The 17,962-nt window shown below is 51.9% G+C and overlaps 1 protein-coding gene across 4 annotated transcripts; it reads right to left on the reverse strand.

Annotated features, from left to right (window-relative positions):
* Positions 1-742: 742 nt before the first annotated feature.
* On the reverse strand, positions 743-17,881 carry Tmem9 (transmembrane protein 9). 4 transcript variants are annotated; one of them, XM_005073425.4, is made up of 6 exons: positions 17,832-17,881; positions 17,314-17,415; positions 16,269-16,360; positions 11,578-11,686; positions 8,397-8,528; positions 743-1,741 (listed from the first exon to the last, which is right to left on the reverse strand). In XM_005073425.4, the coding sequence occupies exons 2-6, from the start codon at positions 17,377-17,379 to the stop codon at positions 1,589-1,591; spliced, it is 552 nt and encodes a 183-aa protein (XP_005073482.1). In that variant the 5' UTR covers positions 17,380-17,415; positions 17,832-17,881; the 3' UTR covers positions 743-1,588. The 4 variants fall into 4 exon arrangements, with proteins under 4 accessions (XP_005073482.1, XP_012971345.1, XP_012971346.1 ...); XM_013115891.3 differs by having other exon boundaries at positions 17,305-17,415; XM_013115892.3 differs by lacking the exon at positions 17,832-17,881 and adding an exon at positions 17,686-17,796 and having other exon boundaries at positions 17,305-17,415.
* Positions 17,882-17,962: the final 81 nt, after the last annotated feature.

A 17,962-nucleotide genomic window follows, 5' to 3' on the forward strand; every position in this document is an offset into this window, starting at 1 on the left:
CTGTTAGCCCAACCTAGGACTTCATGCCAGTTAAGGACGCCTGCCCAGGTTCCCATGATCAGCTTATTAATTCCATATCCACTCTCTGTACCTTCTAGAAGTCCCATCTGCAAGCCACACCCCTTCCCATCCCACTTCAGCAATCTCTGCAAACTGAAACTCCCACCTCAGCCCTTCACCAGAACCAAAGGCTCCACCGCGTCTTCCATGTACAGGGACAGCCCTGAAGGGCAGCGGCTCCAGTCCACCCGACTTGTCCTTTCAGGTGACTTTCAGGTGCCGCCTCTGTGCTTGAGCCGTTGACACCTCCCACCACGTGCATCCTGGGCTGAACAGACCCAGCGCTGGGCTCTGCTGAGTGGCCACCCTGGCAGCCAAGGACTCTTCCTGCCAGGGCACACTTCTCTTGACCACCCTCTTGGTCCTTCCCCTATCTGGGTTTTGCCTGGAGACATGTAGCAAGGAACACAGTTTATGTGCCAGTACAGTATGAGTGTCATCAGGCAGGCACTGTGAAGTTTCAAAGGAAAACACATCTCCCAGAGGCCAGTTCAGTATGTCTCCGTGTGGTGTGTACATGCACCTAGCAGGTGACTGACAGACGCTACCCTGGCTTTGAAAGCTCTGCCTCTGCCTGAATCCACCTAGGACAATGCTCTGTCCCCTATATGGGACAGCACACCTAACCAGATCACTTGCAATACACCTTCTTATGATTCCATCTCCCTTGAAATCTAGAACATTTGAGAAATAAAACAATTTAATGGCTTCCTTGATTTACAGACAACAGAAAGACAAACATTTCTCTCCATGCATGGTACAATGAAATTCAGGGACAAACAGCCATCCAAGGACAGGAGGCATGGAATTCAAGTCCCCTGCTGCTCAGCTCCCTATCCTATGGTCCAACTTGATGGCTCAGCAGTTGCAGTCACCGAGGAGTGGTGGGAGGCTGCGTGACCTCCTGAGACGGGAGTATGCTGACAGCTACTGAGTATGCTGGTGTGACTGGGCTCTGCCGTGCATAGGTGGACCAGGAGCCGAGGAGGGGGAAGGAGGCTTCCAGGTGGGTTTTGGAGACCACCCTGGGCTCAGTGGCACCAGAACAATTCCTGAGGCTGGGGCCAGGCCAAGTAGGAGCTAAGGTACTGGCCCTGCAGGAAATGGGAATGAGGACCACAGCATCCTGGAGCACAGGTTCAGTGCTGGGTACCCACAGGGTTCTGGATGACACAGCTCCATCTCCTAAGGGGCAGAAAGATTCCCCAAGATTTGGAGCTTGGAGGAGCGGAGAAGGACAAGAAGGGATAGCTTGCACCCAGCCTTGTGGCCACCTCAAATGTCTCTGTTCCCTTCTGCCTTGCCTTCCCTCCCCTACCACCCCAGAGACCTACAGAGATACTAGTGACCAGAGACCCAATCACACCCCCTAGTCATAACAGTCGAGTCCACTTCTAGAGAGGGAGGATGGATGCCATGGGCTTTTGAGGGAAGACTGCCATGAGGGAAGGGAACCGGCCACTGGCTCTGTCCAGCCCCAGAAGCTGCCAGCCATGGCCTGGGTCCCTGGTGCAACCGTGCCAGCCATCTAGCTGAGCATCTTGTGTCGATCAAAGACTGTCTTCCGCTGCTCCTGCACCTGCAGCTTCCACCGCTGCTGAGCACCTTCCACGCGCTCCAGGACAGTGTTTGCTCGGGGCCCTCCGATGGATGCAGCCGCCGCCGCCATGGAGCGTGCGTCCTGCGTTGGAAAGAGAAAGGAAGTGATCTGGCGTGAGGATGGATGGGTCAGAGGATCTTTAAAGTCTGGTGTAGAACCAAGTGTCCCATGAACACTTCTAAAGTCTGAATTCCCCAAGTGTTGTGGGCTTCTTGAGGGCCTTGCCTTGTCATTCGCAGACCTCAACGGTGTGCCTGGACAGAAAAGCTTTAGCATCTTCAAGAGTCAGAGGGAGCAGTTTCTGGGGCTCTAGTTATTCCAGCAAAGCTGGCTCAGGTCTAGGTCCCATCCTAACCCCACAGGCTCACTTCTAAGTCTTAGGAGAAGTACCAGTATTGGCCTCAAGACCTCACTTACATAGGCCAAGGCTTCAAGGCTATGTACCCAATGCACAGGGCTGGTACTTAGATGTGTACCTCGCCTTCCTGTCCTCCTGCCCAGGGGACAACAGGAAAGTCAGGGACCAGGGCCTGGCTACCCTGAGATCGCTCCCTCTTTTTCAGGCGGGAGAGGGGCCTGTTTTAAGGAGCTTCAGGATCTCTTGGAGAGGGCAGCTGGATGGACAGGCGGGCGGATGGACAGACACACTCATATACACAGGCACACACACACAGACACAGACACAGACACACACACACACACACACACACACACACACACACACACACACACACACACACACCCCACCCCCCAAGCTTGCTCCTCCTGGAAAAGAGAAGATGGGTCACCATCTAGTCTGGCAGGGGTGGATCTGGGGCTCAAGGCCAGCATCCCCATTCCAGGACTGCTGTGACCGTGGCATGGTGGCCACTCTGCTCCCCTTAGCCTGTCTCCCTGTTCCCCCTTCCCCTTTGCTCTCGGATCCTCTTCACTTCTGTCGTCAGTCTCCCTTAATTATTACCCGCTGCCTCTGAAGCCCCGGAGCCCATGCATTTCCTGCAGGACCCAAAGCTGATCTTTGGGGGAGAATCAGAGCCGAGGGCCAGGCCCACAGCCCATGGGGATTTCCTCTCCAGCTCTCTCTGCCTCTCATCTCCTGCCACACGTCTCTTAAAGGATTAGTGCACCCCTCTAAGCCCAGAGCCGCCCAGTAAATGCAACTTTGCTTCTAATGCCCCGAGCTGGCATAGCTTCTGTCGCCACATGGCTGCCAGGCTGGAGAGCAGGGTGGAGCAGGAAGGTACAGCAGAGCTGGCAGTGCAAGGGAGAGGTGGCTGGCCTGAAAAGGGATGGAGTAGTCTGATCCGTGAAGCACAGTGCTGGGCAGTTTGTCTTGAGCTCTTTGTTTCTAAGGTGACTCAGAGATAGTCCCCTGGGAACCCCTGCCCAAGACCCTGAGTGAGGCATCACTGTCAGGCCAGGTGAGGCCCAGGCCTGTAATCCCAGCTACCTAGGGAGTGGAAGCAGGAGGATAGCAAGTTTAAGGCCGGCAGGGACAACTTAGTGAGATGCTGTCCCAGGATAACCCATGTTTAAAGAGCCGGGGATGGGTCTGAGGAATAAATAAAGCACTTGCCTAGCATGCGTAAGGTTGTAGCAGCATGCCACAACCAGAAAGCAAACCCAAACAAAAATCCTAGTCATGCCTCACAAAATCCCTTTAGTGACCTAATGTGCTTGGACACCACAGCACGACTAGGGGTGTGCATGTCACAGGGAGACCCCCATGTCAAATCAACTGGCAAGCACAGAACGGGGGCACAAGCGGCCTCTCTGGGAGTTCAGCACAGTGCTGCCGACTCAAGACAAATCTGGCTCTGACCCTACCAGATACATGGCCTTAGGTGAGTCACCTCTCGGAACCAATGCCTCTACACAAGGTGGACACTGAGGCAGTCTCAAGGACACAACCAATGCAGAAACTCTGTCAGCATCTGGACACAGTAAACATTCAAGTTCAGCGCGAGGAACTCTCAAACACTGGTCAAGGTCCCACCAGCAAATGGGGCAGGGGAAGGGGTTACAGCAGGCAGACTTCTGTCAGAACAGCTGCCTCTGAAGAGTCACCATGGCCAACGCCTAACTCTGCTCCTCCTCAGGTTGCCTGTGGCCATAAGAACACAACTTGGCTCAAATAGGTCTTAGCACGGATGTGGGGTTGGGGTGGGCACCAAGGGCAACCAGCCTAGGAAACAGCTGGCCTACCCGGACCCCAAACCAGCTGTGGGGTCTGAGGGGCTGCTCTCCTCCCCACTTCTACTCTTGTCCATTCTAGCCCCAGTGTTGCTCTGGATGTAAAGCCGGGAGGGCAGGACCAGGCTCACCTGGGACAGAGCGGAGAGGGTAGGAGGGCAGCAGCTCTACTCTTGGGTTGTCTGGGAAATGGGAGCCAGGACAGGGCCAGAGCAGGGCATTAAGGGAGTGGGTTACAGCTCACCACATGACCACATTTCCAATTGTGAGTGCCCATACGAAGTCTCAGCTTCCAAATGGGGGAAAGCTACTGTCAAGAGGCTCCATGTTCCCATGGCTAACAGTCTGACTAGAAGGTATCAGAGCACCCATATCTGTTACCAAGAAGACCCATGGAGGGCCTCACTCCTGCCTGCTCAGCAGTAGGGCTGACAGGTAACTGTGGTGGGTGGGTGTGGGACAAGGAAGTCATCATCTCTAACCCTTCTCCCTGCAGGGCTGGGTGTGAGGAATGCAGGGGACAGTTAGGGTAGGAGGGGGGATGGATGGACCCCCCACACACACAAGGCATGATTCCCTAGGGTTCCTAGGTAACCAGACCAATGTGACCCTGGCAGGCATACACCACCATATACCACGCTCTTTCCCAGGCACGCCACAGGGCTTTACTTGTGGGGTCATCTACTGGCAAACAGTTAATGTCACCTCCATTGTAAACAAAGCAGCTTAGGCTCTGAAGGAGGAATCATCTTGCAACCCAAGGTCACAGGGCTGCCTGGGACCATGTTGAAACTTGCACACACCCTATTTCCTGTCTTGGGACTCAGTAGCATCTGTCTTTGGCTGGTTTTTCCCAAGAGGAGGTCTATGGACAGACAAAAGAGCAGGAGCACTCACTCCAGTCAGATCAAAGATAAATGGCGGCAGGCAACTTGTGGCCAGAGGCCCACCTCTCCAGGCAAGAACACTCCAGTGCCTGCAAAAGCCTGATCCCAACACTGACACTGAGTAAGAGCTACTGTGTCTACTCCAGGTTTAGAAAACGACACCCTGTGAGTGGCAGACCTGGGACCCCAACTAGGGCTACCCTCAAGTGCTGTGCAGTGCAGCCCCAAGATGTTCTAGAAGCATCTGTTTGAACGGCACACCTTCTATTCTACTCTGTCATCAGGGTGCAGGCCATCAGAACAGCTCGCACCAATGTTTTCCAGACCCTGGGGGCCCAGGGTTCTCAGCACACGCCATGCAACCATCCGTGAACAGAAGACAGACAGGCCCTTCTTCAGAAGCCCTGGCTTCCTCTTCACCCAGCCCTCCATGTCCGTAGTTCTCACCATCCTTATCCTTGGTTTTCGATTTCCTAGCACACCCCTCCCACAGATCTCAGAACTAACTCTCTCCAAGGCCCCCACTGGGGTGAGAACTTTGAAGACCCTGTCAGAGCTCAGGGGCGAGCGGCGGAGACAGCTAGAGCCACAGAGAGACCCTCACTTCTCCCTCTTCAAAGGGGGCCAGCTCTGTACATCTAAAACAGCTCTGTTGCTGTTTCTGTCCCCACAAACATTCTGGCTTCCTCTTTTCAAAGGGCGTCTGAGCCCAGGGATTAGGCTTAATGCCACTGGAATCCGGGGAGGCAGCGCCCAGCAGCCAGGCCCACTGAGGCTCTGCCAGTGCTTTCAAAGGGAACACAGCGGGCTTTCATCTCCTCTGCGGACCAGGCTGTGTTGGGGTGGGGGGGGCTGCCTCCCTTTCTTTGCCAGGCTTCCAGCCCCTAGTAGATGAGAATAGGGATGAGGGAGCCAAGGAGCCCCTAATCCTGACAAAGACTCTGGCTATCAAATCTCACCTCTGCCTAGGCGCCAGGCTCCTGGGAGAGGAGAAAGGAACCCCTGAGGTCTGGACACTGTTCTTTCTGAGGTCATTGGCTGCAAAGCTCACGTGACCTTTCATGGACTCCCCACCTGGGGGCTCACTCCAACTCTCTCTTTTTTGAGTTGAAAGTTACAAGTTCCTCTGGGTCAGGGGAGGCCTCCTCCTGTCACTAGTCAGCCCAGAGACACGGCCAAGGCCATGAGGACCTCCTTCATGTGCAGATTGTGGGGGCAGAAGAGAGTCTCACCATCCCGGACTAGAGTTGTCAAAGGCCCCCGTAAGAAGGTACCCTTAAGTCATTTCCAGCTCAGGGCCTTCATCCTCCCCGACAAGGTACAGAACTCCATCTCCCACCAACTCTCTGAGCTGCATTTAAAGTCCCTCTCTGCTAGGAAGCCTGCCCTCCTAACACAGAGACCTCTTTTACTAAAGATGCCCTCTTTTACCAAACCTTAAAGAGGATGTTCCCAAAGCACCCAGCTTCAGAAAGACTGTCATCCCACAAAGTCATCTTAACTGCCTGCCTGTGTGGCACTGGCCCAGCCAACTGGTTCTGGCTGTCTTGGGGCTGAAGCGCCAAAGGTCTTAGTAAATCTCCCCACAGTACCGCCTGCGGGATTTCAGAACTCAGTGGGAGAGGGTGGGAGCTGCTGAGCCACAGGCACCTATGCTGGGACACTTCGCAGAGTAACAGGAAGTCAGCAGATGGAACAGGGATGCCATGTAATGAGAACATCGTATTTTCCGGCTCACTTTGAGGGTGCTTGTCCATCCCCACCCCAGCCCCCGTGTGTGGGACCAACCAGAGCAAGCTGACTTCAGGTCAGAGCCTCCAAGAAACTCAATACAATGCTCTGTGACCCTTAGTAGCCTTGGGTAGGAGGTGAGGGGTATCCTCCTGCCTATCCTCTACAGATAGAACATGAGCTCATAAGCTCTGCCTTAAGTGACAGCCTGCTGCAGCCCCTTATACAGCTAGACAGCAATCTTTCTTAGAGAACTCTTCCCACCAGGCCAAAGGTGCGGGCTGAAGAAGCTACTCTGATTCAGGTCCTGTTCCTGGGACCTGACCATATCCTCAAGGCTCTCCACACATAGGCTCCAAGTGAGGAGAAGAGAGGCCTAGGTGCAGACACAGAGACGGCAAACCACCTCTTCCCCTGGCTCCATATCTAGGATGACAGGAGACACGGCAAGGCCATGCCCAAGAGCCATGCATTCCTAGGGAATCATGGCGCAAGCTGTGTAATCATCGGCTGCATCTCTCAATTATTCCCCGGCCGGGACTGCAATTACCACATTACCCCTAATCGCCCCATGTTTATTAGTGATGCTCTCTCCTATCAGAGCTGCTATTACTCCACATTAATAACTGGGTAGGCAAGCAAGCTTTCCTCTCAAGCACAGACCACCCAACTGTCAGGGCCACCACCTCCCTAGCCCCACCTCCAGGGGGGTGAGCTCCTCAACTCTGCTCCACCTTTGGCCAAATCCATGCCAGCAGGAGGCTGGTGGGACTGCCCTTATCCTCGCCGTCTGGGCTGGCCTAGATCCTACCACACGGGAAGCTTCACACAGACCTGAGTCTCGGTGTCCTCGCTTTGGATTTGAACTTGCCTTTTCTTGTCTCCAATCCAGAATGTTGAAAGCTCTAAAACTGTGATTGCCTAGCGCAGCTTTGCCTAGGTCTGGTCACCGCCAGTGACCCACAACTCACTCTATTAAAAGGGAGCCTCCTCTCTATCATTCAACTGTGTAAGAACACGCCTGACATTGTCCTCTTATATCTCCTACTCCAACCTGTAGGCCCTTCTGTCCCCTGGGTCAAGGTCTTCTCTACCAAAAACTGAAGGGAGCAGGCATGTTCTGTCTTTTGTCTTTAAGCTAGCTAGCCATCTTCGGGTTCTTCAATGAACTCTCCCAGGTATCAGCTGACAAGACTGAGGCTCATTCCCACTGTGCGCTCATTTGGACATGCCTAGGTTCCTGTACCAAGTAGTATCTTCCAGGAAGGAGGCCCCAGGGACAGAGCCCAGGGCCCTTGTCCCTGGGACAGGAATGTAGGCAGCCTAGTACAGTGGTTCCCTTTTCCTTATTACTACCGTCTTCATTAATCAGGCTGAACTTCCGGGCCAGCTCTACTGGCCACCACTTCCAGCACCTATCCTATCCTAAGAAATCCAAATTCTGCATTTGTACATGGTGGTGCACCACCCACCTGGCCCCTCTAGTTTCTGAGATCCTGCCTCTGCCTTCAGCCCCCAGGGCCAAGCTTTGAAGTGAGCAAGCACTTGACAGATGTTTGTAGAATCCCCGAACAAAAGAATAAACCCACAGCCTCCAAGTCTTCCATGTGCTTGTCATCAAATCCAGCAGGCATCGCATCATGCGTACCTACATGCAAGAGGCAAAAGGCTCCGAGGGGACCACCCTCCACCCCCTTCTTTGCGTAGTAACACCATATATTGACCAGGTGCCTGGGAAGTTCAGGGCCAACACTGACCGTACCTGGAGGGGCAAAGGGCATTTTGCTGCTGTATCCTGGTGAAGCATGGGAAAATGGACAGCGGAAAGCAACAACCTGAAGATGACAGGGGCAGGAAGGAGGGGCGCCCCTACTCTACGGCTTCGCCTAGAGACCCACGTGCTGGGAGCCCAGGGCCATGGTTACCTCGTTTTCCTCTTCATTGTGCAGCTGCTCAGTATAAGCATCCGGCTTTCGAATCAAGGGGTCCACCAGCATAAGGAAGGCCATGTAGAGGAGGAGGGCCCCTACCACAGACAGGTAGATGACAATGATGACCTAAGGAAGACATCAGCCTTATTCTGTGATCCAGCATCCAGGCCAGGACCCCGTTTCTCGTCTTACATTCGTGTTGGCTGCGAGTGGCCATCAAGTTAGACACTGATACCAGGAAGTGGCCTGGGCCTGGAAGGAAGGGGAAACAAACGGCCCACACCACAGATCTATGACGAGGGACATTCCCGCAGGCACCAAGATGACAGGAGAAGAAGCCTACTGCTGGACACCCAAGAGGCTCTAAAGTGGAGTGAGAGGCAAGGGTCAGCTGGCTACACAAGAGCCTGTATCAAGGAGCAGAGATTGGAGCAAGGACCAGCCCAGAAAGCCAGAGCGGAGACCAAGAGCTGTGAGCCTGGGGTCTCAGGCTGGGTTCACTGTGGGTGCAAGGAGGGAGCGGGTCAGCTCGTGTCCTGAGAGGCTGTGCTGGTCCATGCATACTCCATCACTATGCAGGGATGCGAGACGAGCAAGAGGTCATACCCTGAGGGCTGAGGGTAGGGAGGGCATGTCAAGATGACGTCTTCGCCCACCTCCCACATATGGAGCCTCCTAAGCTAGGACAGATCCAGGCCAGCAAGATGGCTCAGCTGATAAAGATACCTGCCACCAAGCTTGATGGCTGAGTTTGATCTCTGGGACCTATGTGGTGTAGAGAACCTACTCTTGTAAGTTGCTCTATGACCTCGACATGTGTGCTATGACACATGTACACCTATCAAATAAAGACATAATTTTGTTTATTTTTGTTTTTTAAGACAGGTTTCTCTGTATAGCACTGTCTGTCCTGGAACTCACTCTGTAGACCAGGCTGGTGCCAAACTCACAGATATCTGCCTGTCTCTACTTCCTGAGTGCCATCACCGTCAGACTTAAAGACATGAAAACTGAATTAAGCACACCTTTAATCCCAGTACTTTGGAGGCAGAGGCAGGCAGATCTCTGAGGCCAGCCTGGTCTACAGAGTGAGTTCCAAGACAGGCTTCAAAGCTACACAGAGAAACCCTGTCTCAAAAACATAAATAAATAGATAAAATTAAAAGGCAGATTCAGTAAGACTAATAATTCAGTGTGAAGTATGGACACTCCATGACTTTTAGTGGGGCCCCTACATGACATTCAGTACTCACAGTCTCTCTACCCTGTCACTAATCCCTCAATTGTTAGGACCATGGAAGCACCTTCACTCAGCCCAAGTAGCTGTGATCACCATATGGGAACCACAAGGCCAAAGAATTCACTCAGGACCGCAAAGCCTGGACACTAGGCCCAACTTTGCTGAGTCCACCTCAAATGCTTTTTCTACCCCCGAAAATGCCTAGTCATTGCTGGTTTCTGATCCCAGTGATAGCCCTGACTGTATAAAAGGGGTTTAAAAACAAACCAACTAACTATGGTGGCTGGGAAGATGGCTGGGTCAGTAAAGTTCTTGCTGTGCAAGCATGATGACACAAGTCACCCACATTAAAACAACAACAACCCAAGCATGATGGTATATGTCTATACACTCAGTCCTGGAGAGTAGAGATAGGGCTTGCTGGCCAGCTCATCAGCTGAATTGGTAAGCTCCAGGTTCTGTCTCAAAAGACAAGGCAGAAAGCAACTGAGGAAGACACCTGAAACTTACCCCCGCCTCCACACATACATGGAGACACACAGAACACAGAGAACCTTAGACCTTTTAGCTTGATCTCTAGCTTCATCAAAAGCCAAGGGCAGGTGGATTCATTTCCTCCTGAACTGAGGCAGCAGTAACAGTGTTCAGGCCCCTTTAACAGGGTGAACACTCAGAACTGTTGCCTACAGCCAAAATGGGGCAAGGAGAAGGTAGGCCACACATGTGCTTGGGGCTCCTAGGCAGAACAAAACGTGAGGGATTGCCAGTTTGTGCTCATATGCTCCGTGCTGGAAGCGCCTTCTCTTCTACACAGGGAGGCAGCAACACCAGGCTCTGAACTTGAGCATCTAGATGGTCTCTAGAGGGTGGGACCTATAAAGGAAGTTCAGAACCAGGAAGGGCGCTGGCTCAGGAGAGGCTGCCTGAGGCAGGAGGGTGGGCAGAATGCAGCCTGCACAGGCTGACAGGCCTAGGGAGGGCAGACAGCTGTTTTATCTAAGGGGGAGGGATACAGGGAGTTACAGTCCAGAAAAGGCAGGAAGGAGACACCGTGTGAAGACTGCCTTCCTCTTAAACACACCTCAAAGCAAGAGCCCAAGGGAGGGTTTGGTATCTTTGAACTCAGGTGAGTTATTTCTGATGCGGTTTCTCAACTTGTCAGAGAACAAGCTTAGGAGGGTTGGCTTCATGGCCCCTAGACAAGGTCTGATGAGTCCTGCCTGCCTAGCGGCAGAAGGACGGACAAGGGCTTAGTGGCGCCCTTCCTCATTCCCTGTGTGGTGGCCATATTTTCACTTCTGTCTTCAGGTCACCCAGAGAGTTAACAAGGACGAGGTTCAGGAAAAAGTAGCCTGGGGTCTGATGTCCAGTACCTCATATGGTCATGAGACTTTCTCCAAGACGGTGACGTGATCTTAGATAACCTAGGAGTCCATTTCCACCCCCAGCACCCAGCACTGCGTATCATACTCAAAGAACCCTGAGATATACTCAGTACAGTACCATCTCTCTAGAAGGAATATGGGGTCTCAAGCAGCTGTAAGTTCTTAATTCTCACTGCACAGGGGCCACTGCAGAGATGTCAGAGAGCTCACCCCCTCCCATCTCCCCCCCCCACCTCCTCACTTCCCCCTCAAGCACACAAAGGTGTAGGAATCATGTCCCATCTCTGCATATTGGCTTAGGAATGTTAACAAAAGAACAAAAATCAGGGCTGGAGAGATGGCTCAGAGGTTAAGAGCACTGACTGCTCTTCCAGAGGCCCCAGGTTCAATTCCCAGAAACCACACGGTAGCTCACAATCATCTACAATTCAATCTGGTGCCCTCTTCTGGTATGTAGGCAGACTATTGTATATGTAATAAATAAATCTTTAAAAAAAAAAGAGAATTCGCGGGGTGGGCACATGTTTGCGGCCTCCGAAGCCAGCAGTACCTTGATGGTGGTAGTGCTCCGCTCCTCATACCTGCACTCGCAAAGCAGGCAGTAGGCTTCCACATCGTGGCCAGGCACAGGCATGGGCTCCACCACGTGCAGGCAGTTGCTGCAACACAAATAGACAGGGCTGACAAGGGCCTTGAGGTCCCACAAGCAGGAGGCAGGGTGCTGAAGGGGCAGGACAGGCCACAGATAGGCACTCCCAGGAAGGGTAGAGCCCTGTCCCAGCCGACATCTGTCCACGGTGTCTTGGTGCTAACACCACACTCATCGATGGTCCTAAAGCCATCCTCAGCTGCCTTCTCCTTTCGCGCCGTTTCCCCGGTGGCTCCATCTGTCCCAGAAGGCTGCACCCAACTCACGGGTCTCCAATCTGAACCTCGCATCGGGCCTTCTGTCCTATGATGACTGGACTCTTTCGGTCCACTGACGACTGTAATCATACCTGGCTGCCCCGTGGAGCCATAAATGCCACATCTGTGCACTCAGGCCCTGGTCCTCAGTCCTGCACACTGGCTGTGGGATCTGTACTTCCGAGATGGGAGTAGCAGAGAAGAAACTTGCAGTACCTTTTCTGTCAGTCAAGTCAAACCCGGGAGTTGTCTTTAACAATACTTTTTCTTCACCTCAAATCTACCAAATACCCAGGATTTTACATCCTAAACGTGTCTAAAGTCCACCTTCCCTGTCCCCTCCCACTGGCACATCTCAGCTGAAGCTCTCACGATCTTTCCCTGGCAAAGTCCCCTCTTTGGCCCCGCCTAGAACTGCCTTCCCATGGTGGCCAAGTGACAGTACCGAGTGACCATACCGAAGTGAAACTCCTGTCGCATCAGTCTTTAACTTAAGACCAACTGGTGCCTCCATAGCTCATCCAAGGCCCAGGCAAACCACCTGTCCCATCAGGTCTTCTCAGCCTCTCTCAGGCCCCATCCACAGCCTAAACTGCCATGTCCCTACCCCATCTTAGAGCCAGACTGACCTGTGGGCTATTCTCAAAGGAGTCACATGAAGCTTGGACCGCGTGGCTCCCTGCATATCATCCTCCACACAGATGATTCAACCCTAACCCTGACCTCCATCCACGCTGTCAGCTCTCCTGCCTCATCCCCACCACACAGCTCCTAATCCCTCAGTGGGTGTAAAGTCCCAGGAAAACAGAAGTTATATCTTACATGTCTCCATATCCCTTGTGTTGAGCACGGTACTGGCCAAGGCTCAGTGAGTGAGTCCCCATTGCCCGCGGTCACCAGCAGAGCTCTCGAGGCAATGTGGGCAGGTTTTGCATTGAAATGAGGGAAACAAGTCCAGGACAGCAAATGTGGCAGCCCCACCATTCTTGGGAGGCTTTGGCCACCACCTGTGGTTGACTCAGTCTCAGCCAGGCTTGGGCCTGTCTGTACAGTTGGGCCTCATTCCCGGACTTCCTCGGAGCAGCAGGTTTCTAACCAAAAGACCCCAAAGGAAAACTACTCTCACTGGGAAGAAAATAAACCCCTCAGAGGTTCAAAAAGGTGACCCAGGCATCCTGTTACAGTGGGTAGCTAGCCTGCCTGTCACTGTGTGTCCCCTGTCCCCTAGTATGAGATTCTGTGGTTGACATATGAAGACCCAAGTTACTTTAAAAAACGTTCTTCCAGTACTAATGAAAGTTCTGCAGAAGTCAGACAAGGCTAGTTTCCATTGTTCATCATGAGCAAAACACCATGGTGCACACCTGTAATCCCAGTGCTCAGGAAACTAAGGCCAGGGGATCTTGAGTTCAAGGCTGTCCTGAGTTATGTGAGACTGTCTCTAGAAACTAAAACAAACATTAATCTGTCATCTTTCCTGCACAGAGCGAATGCTACCTTCCCTTCTCCAGCACAGTAAGCCTCTTGGGGGCACAATACTCCCTTTCCTGAGCCACATGGGGCTCTGGATCAGATAGGCTATTCCATGGCTTCAATGGACACTGTGAATGATGCTGTAAGTCCAATGTGTAGTGTTAGAACGCCATCTTTAGTTCTTCAATTTGGGACCCTGGAACTGAGGGAAACAGGCAGCAAGGGGGCATGGGGAACAGTAATGTGAAATACTTCTGTCCGTTTTGGTCCTCTAGGGAGTCACTGAAACCCTACATACTTTCTTGTTTTCCTAAGAGAGGCTTCCTTCCTACGACAGGGACCAGGCAGGGAACATTGCAGTAGGAAAGTGAAGGAGAAAGACAAGCTGGGTACAGTTCTCCACCCTTCTACTTAACTGCGACGTCAGGTGACTTACTTAACCTCCTTGGCCTCAGTTTCTTCATTGAAAATGAAAGCTAAGCTTGGCTGGTGTCTTTCAAACTGTGCCCTTTTGGGTAGCACTAGAAATGCTGTGTAGGAGGCAGGCAGTGAGTAAGGAAGGGTTTGCAGGACCACTCAGGCAGTAAAGTTCTGATTTCACAGACTATGTTTGTAGAAGGATCCTACTTTAACAAGTCAGCCTTGGGACTTGTCTGTGCAACATTTAACAAATACCAAGAGAACCTTTTTACGTGCCTGTGACTATGTACTTTCAATACTCGACAGCAGAATGCCAGCAACACCGGAATACACATAGCTATGACACCGGTGCTGGCCTCAGTCTGAACACCAGGAGGGCACCCATGGGACACAGGACCTAAAGACTCAGAGATCTCTAACTCTAGCCCTACCACTAAGATGTTAGGAACAATGCCAATCCCCACTCTACCAAGGGGTACCTAGTTAATGTGTGATGACTCTCACACAGGTCGGTGCTGTTGGGCCCTAAAATCCTGGGGTCTCACCTCCAAGCATCAGTGTCTACCTAACATCTGTCATGGAACTGCTGTGACATAAGATTCTCCATGTAAGACTGCTCACCAAGCAGCCCCCAGTCTGCCGCCAAAGGGAAGGGACAAACTACAGCTTGAAAGGCTTAGGCTAAACTCCATCCTCTAGGCAAGCACTGGGTTTCCAGAACATCTTATAACCCCCAAGACTGTTGCTAAAATTTGCCAGTAGCAGAATCTGCCTGTGTGAAGGAAGTGGAGTCAGTGTAGTGTCCCTGCTGATGACAGGAAGCCATTAGGGTCCCTCCCAGACCTCCACTATTTTAGCATCATCAGGTCAATAGAAGCACAAGAATTAGACTAGTGTTTTAGAAGAAGGCCATGTTTTCCAGGGCTATAGCATAAATTTGACTATATAACCTCTAGGAAGGAATAATAATATATTATTATTATTATTAGCTAACATTTATATAGATAGCACTTAGCATGCACAGGTAACACTCTAAGTGCTATATAAATTTACATAAACACACACACACACTTCACACTCAAAGTATTACCATACTTTACTCATAAGGAAATCAATGTGGGCCTGGAGAGATGGCTCAGTGGTTGAGAGTCCTGGCTCTCCCAGAGGACCTGGGTTTGATCCTAGCACCACTGTTCAAAACTTCCCCTTCCAAGGGGTCTGATGCCCTCTTTTGGCCCCCACAGGTACTGCGTGCACACAGTGACCAGACAAGTAGGCAAACATATTCACCAATACATAAAATGTATAAATAAAAATTAAGAAAGTAAATCAAAGTGCAGTGGAGATTAAGTAATCTAAACCACGATTAACAAATGACAAGCTAGACTCAGGTCCAGAAAGCTTGGATCCAGAGTCTATGCATGCACAAAGACCAGGTTTCAGAAAATTCAACTGCTACTAATCTGAAAACTCTCAAATGTCTCTGGATCAATGGCATCATGAGCACCCCAAGGACTCCAAGCAAAGATTACTCTTCCAACAGACACTACCATACTTGCTGAATCAAAATCTTGGCAGAAGACTGTGGGGACTGTGCATTTTCTCAAAGCTCACCTAGTGATCCTTGATGTACAAGTAGCATCAACCTTGACACCCCCTCCCACATTCAATGCATACACCTTGACCTTACCCCATGTGTCTGATATCTTCAAGGATGAAGCTTCCCATCCTACCGGTACTGGCAAGGTTTCCATCACTCACACTGAGACTATCTCCCTGAAGCTGTCATCTCTTCCAGTGGCCTTAAGTCTACACTATGAGAACATCCCAAGTCTTCCTGGTTCCAATCCCAAATGCCCCTTCCCCTCAGCAGCTGTTTTCCCGATCTTGAACATCCATAGAATGTTCCCAGGTCTCTCCCTTTTCAGGGAGATTGTAGCTCCTTAAACTATTCTTCCTTTCACTGTCTTTTTTTACCTGAATGAATTCTCGGTCATCTGTGCTTTTTTTAAGTAAGGGGCTAAGAAATGAATTCAATACCAGAGACACAAGGAGCACACTGTAAGATCTTTGTTTGGACCTGAGTCTATGCAATTATAAAATGGGAACAATATCTATGCCATTTACATTAGAAGGTTGCTATGAACTAGCACAGACCACAGGTAACAGCTTTGCAAAAGTACCAAATGGAGTCTACCACATACACCTGGCCCTCCCTCCTCTCTACCGCCATTCTTCACATCAATTTACATTCAAAACAAAATCCAAGCCCCCCCCCCAAGCTATAATTCAAGATCCCTGGGTTTTGTTATCAAATGGTTAAGGGCAAAATATTCTTTTGTAGGCTATCCACAGAAATGGGTAATTTATCTCTAGAATAGGAAGCTCTGATCATTTCAACCAGGTAATGTGGCCAAGGGCCAGTCATTTACACTGTCTTACCAATCCTTCTGAGACACATTCTGGTTGTAAATGTGCCCACTGATGTTTCTATAAGGTGGACAGATGCATTTGCACCGGATATCTTCGGAGCTCTGGAAGAAAGACAAAGAGTAAATACAGGGAAGGCCCTGCCTGGGTTCAGATTCTAGGCAGGCTAGCACATTTCAGCTTTGTGTCCTGCTCTGCGAGGTATGAATGCATGCTTTTGAATTCTCCCATCCCCAATTCACCAGGGACTGCTCTATAGGAAGGCTGTCACATCACAGGGTCCTCAAGACAGGAACCTCTCTGGTATCAAAAGAAACAGAAGATGCCTGAGGCAGGACATACAGCAAGCAAAGTACAGGCCTCAGCCCCGGGCCCACACTTGTGTGTTTTCTGTCTGGTGGGGTGGGTGGGCCAGAATTCCCCCCAATTCTGTCTTAACTCCCCACCTTAGACTGGAGGAAGGGATGAATAGAGAAAAGTGGGTGTTACCAAGGGCAGGCTCCCTCCAGGAATTCCTTAAGGGCAAAGAAGCAAGGCCTGCTACTCTCTGTCTTAGTGACCCTCAGAAAAAGGCCATAGGGCCTCCATCACACAGCATCCAAACCCAGCTGCCGGTCCCCCAGCCCTAAGGAATGGGAGCAATCTCAGGAGTGCACCACGAAGCTGGGTCAGCCGGGAGCAGAAGCCCCATTTGTGCATGCCTTTACACTCAGAGCATTCTGCAAGCTGATTATACCAAACTGAGCAGCAGATCTGAACACAGCTGTTTTTACTTAGGGCAAAGGAAGACATGGAGAACTTGGGTAACTCCTCTAAACAAACTTTCTTGCTTGTGGGGAATTCCGCCGAGGGCCAGTCTGCCCTGAAACCTATGCGGTATGCTCCAAACCCTGTGTTCCCCACACCCTTAGGGCGGGCCTGCAGCGTGCCCCAGGTCAGGTCCTCCAAGTGTGGTCCTCGGGTGGGTGAGGGGCGAGGTGGTGGTGCCGCTGCCTCTGTGGAAGCCCCGCGGGCCCGGTGCTAGAGCAACAAGGTGCTGCTGGCTCACCTCCCTCACCTTGTTGGCTTGAGCTGGGGGCACCAGCAAGCTCCCTACCACAGCCACCAAACACAGCAGCTTCATGCTTATCAGGCTTGCTGAGGCAGCAAGACTAGACGCCTGGGGGGATAAAAAGAAACATGGAGTCGGAAGGTGGTGGTCACAACACAGCTCGGCCCCATTACAGCTTTGCCGAACGACCAAGAGGGCTGAGTTCCAGGATTCCTGGGCCCTCTAAACCTTTCTCTGTCCCAAGTCCAGCTCTCAGGTTCTTCCCGTGCACTAGCAGCGGGAGTCTTCTGGGGTTACAGCCTCCCGGAGCCCCCAGTTCCTGTCACCAGGCCCCGCTCCGACCCTCGCCTCTCCTTCCACCTCTCTGCCTCCACTGACCCCGTAGCGCCGCTCGGAACCAACGAAAAGCCCCGATTCCGACTGCCAAGGGCACTGCACACCCTGCCTAAAGATTTGGGGCGGCCGGGAACCCCCAGTGTCGCTGCGACCCCATGCACCCCTCCCCCAATGCCCGGTCCACCAACCTGCAAGCTCCTCCGCAGCCGCCACAGACCAGCAAGCCCCACCCCTCCAGTTTCTATTGGCTGCCAGAGCCGCCGCTCAGTCCCCTAGTCGTCAAGACAACAAGACCCACCTTCGCCTGGTCCGGGAGGCT

The sequence above is a fragment of the Mesocricetus auratus genome, unplaced genomic scaffold (assembly GCF_017639785.1).
Source record: "Mesocricetus auratus isolate SY011 unplaced genomic scaffold, BCM_Maur_2.0 Super-Scaffold_100676, whole genome shotgun sequence".
NCBI lineage: Eukaryota > Metazoa > Chordata > Mammalia > Rodentia > Cricetidae > Mesocricetus > Mesocricetus auratus.

Excerpts from the sequence above, each read along its gene's own strand:
- Tmem9 (XM_013115891.3), bottom strand. The coding sequence starts at position 17,379 with ATGAAGCTGCTGTGTTTGGTGGCTGTGGTAGGGAGCTTGCTGGTGCCC. Across the intron at positions 8,529-11,577 it reads GGAGCACTACCACCATCAAG|GTCATCATTGTCATCTACCT; the intron begins GTACTGCTGGCT and ends TGTCTTCCTTAG. Across the intron at positions 1,742-8,396 it reads ACAATGAAGAGGAAAACGAG|GACGCACGCTCCATGGCGGC; the intron begins GTAACCATGGCC and ends TTTCCAACGCAG.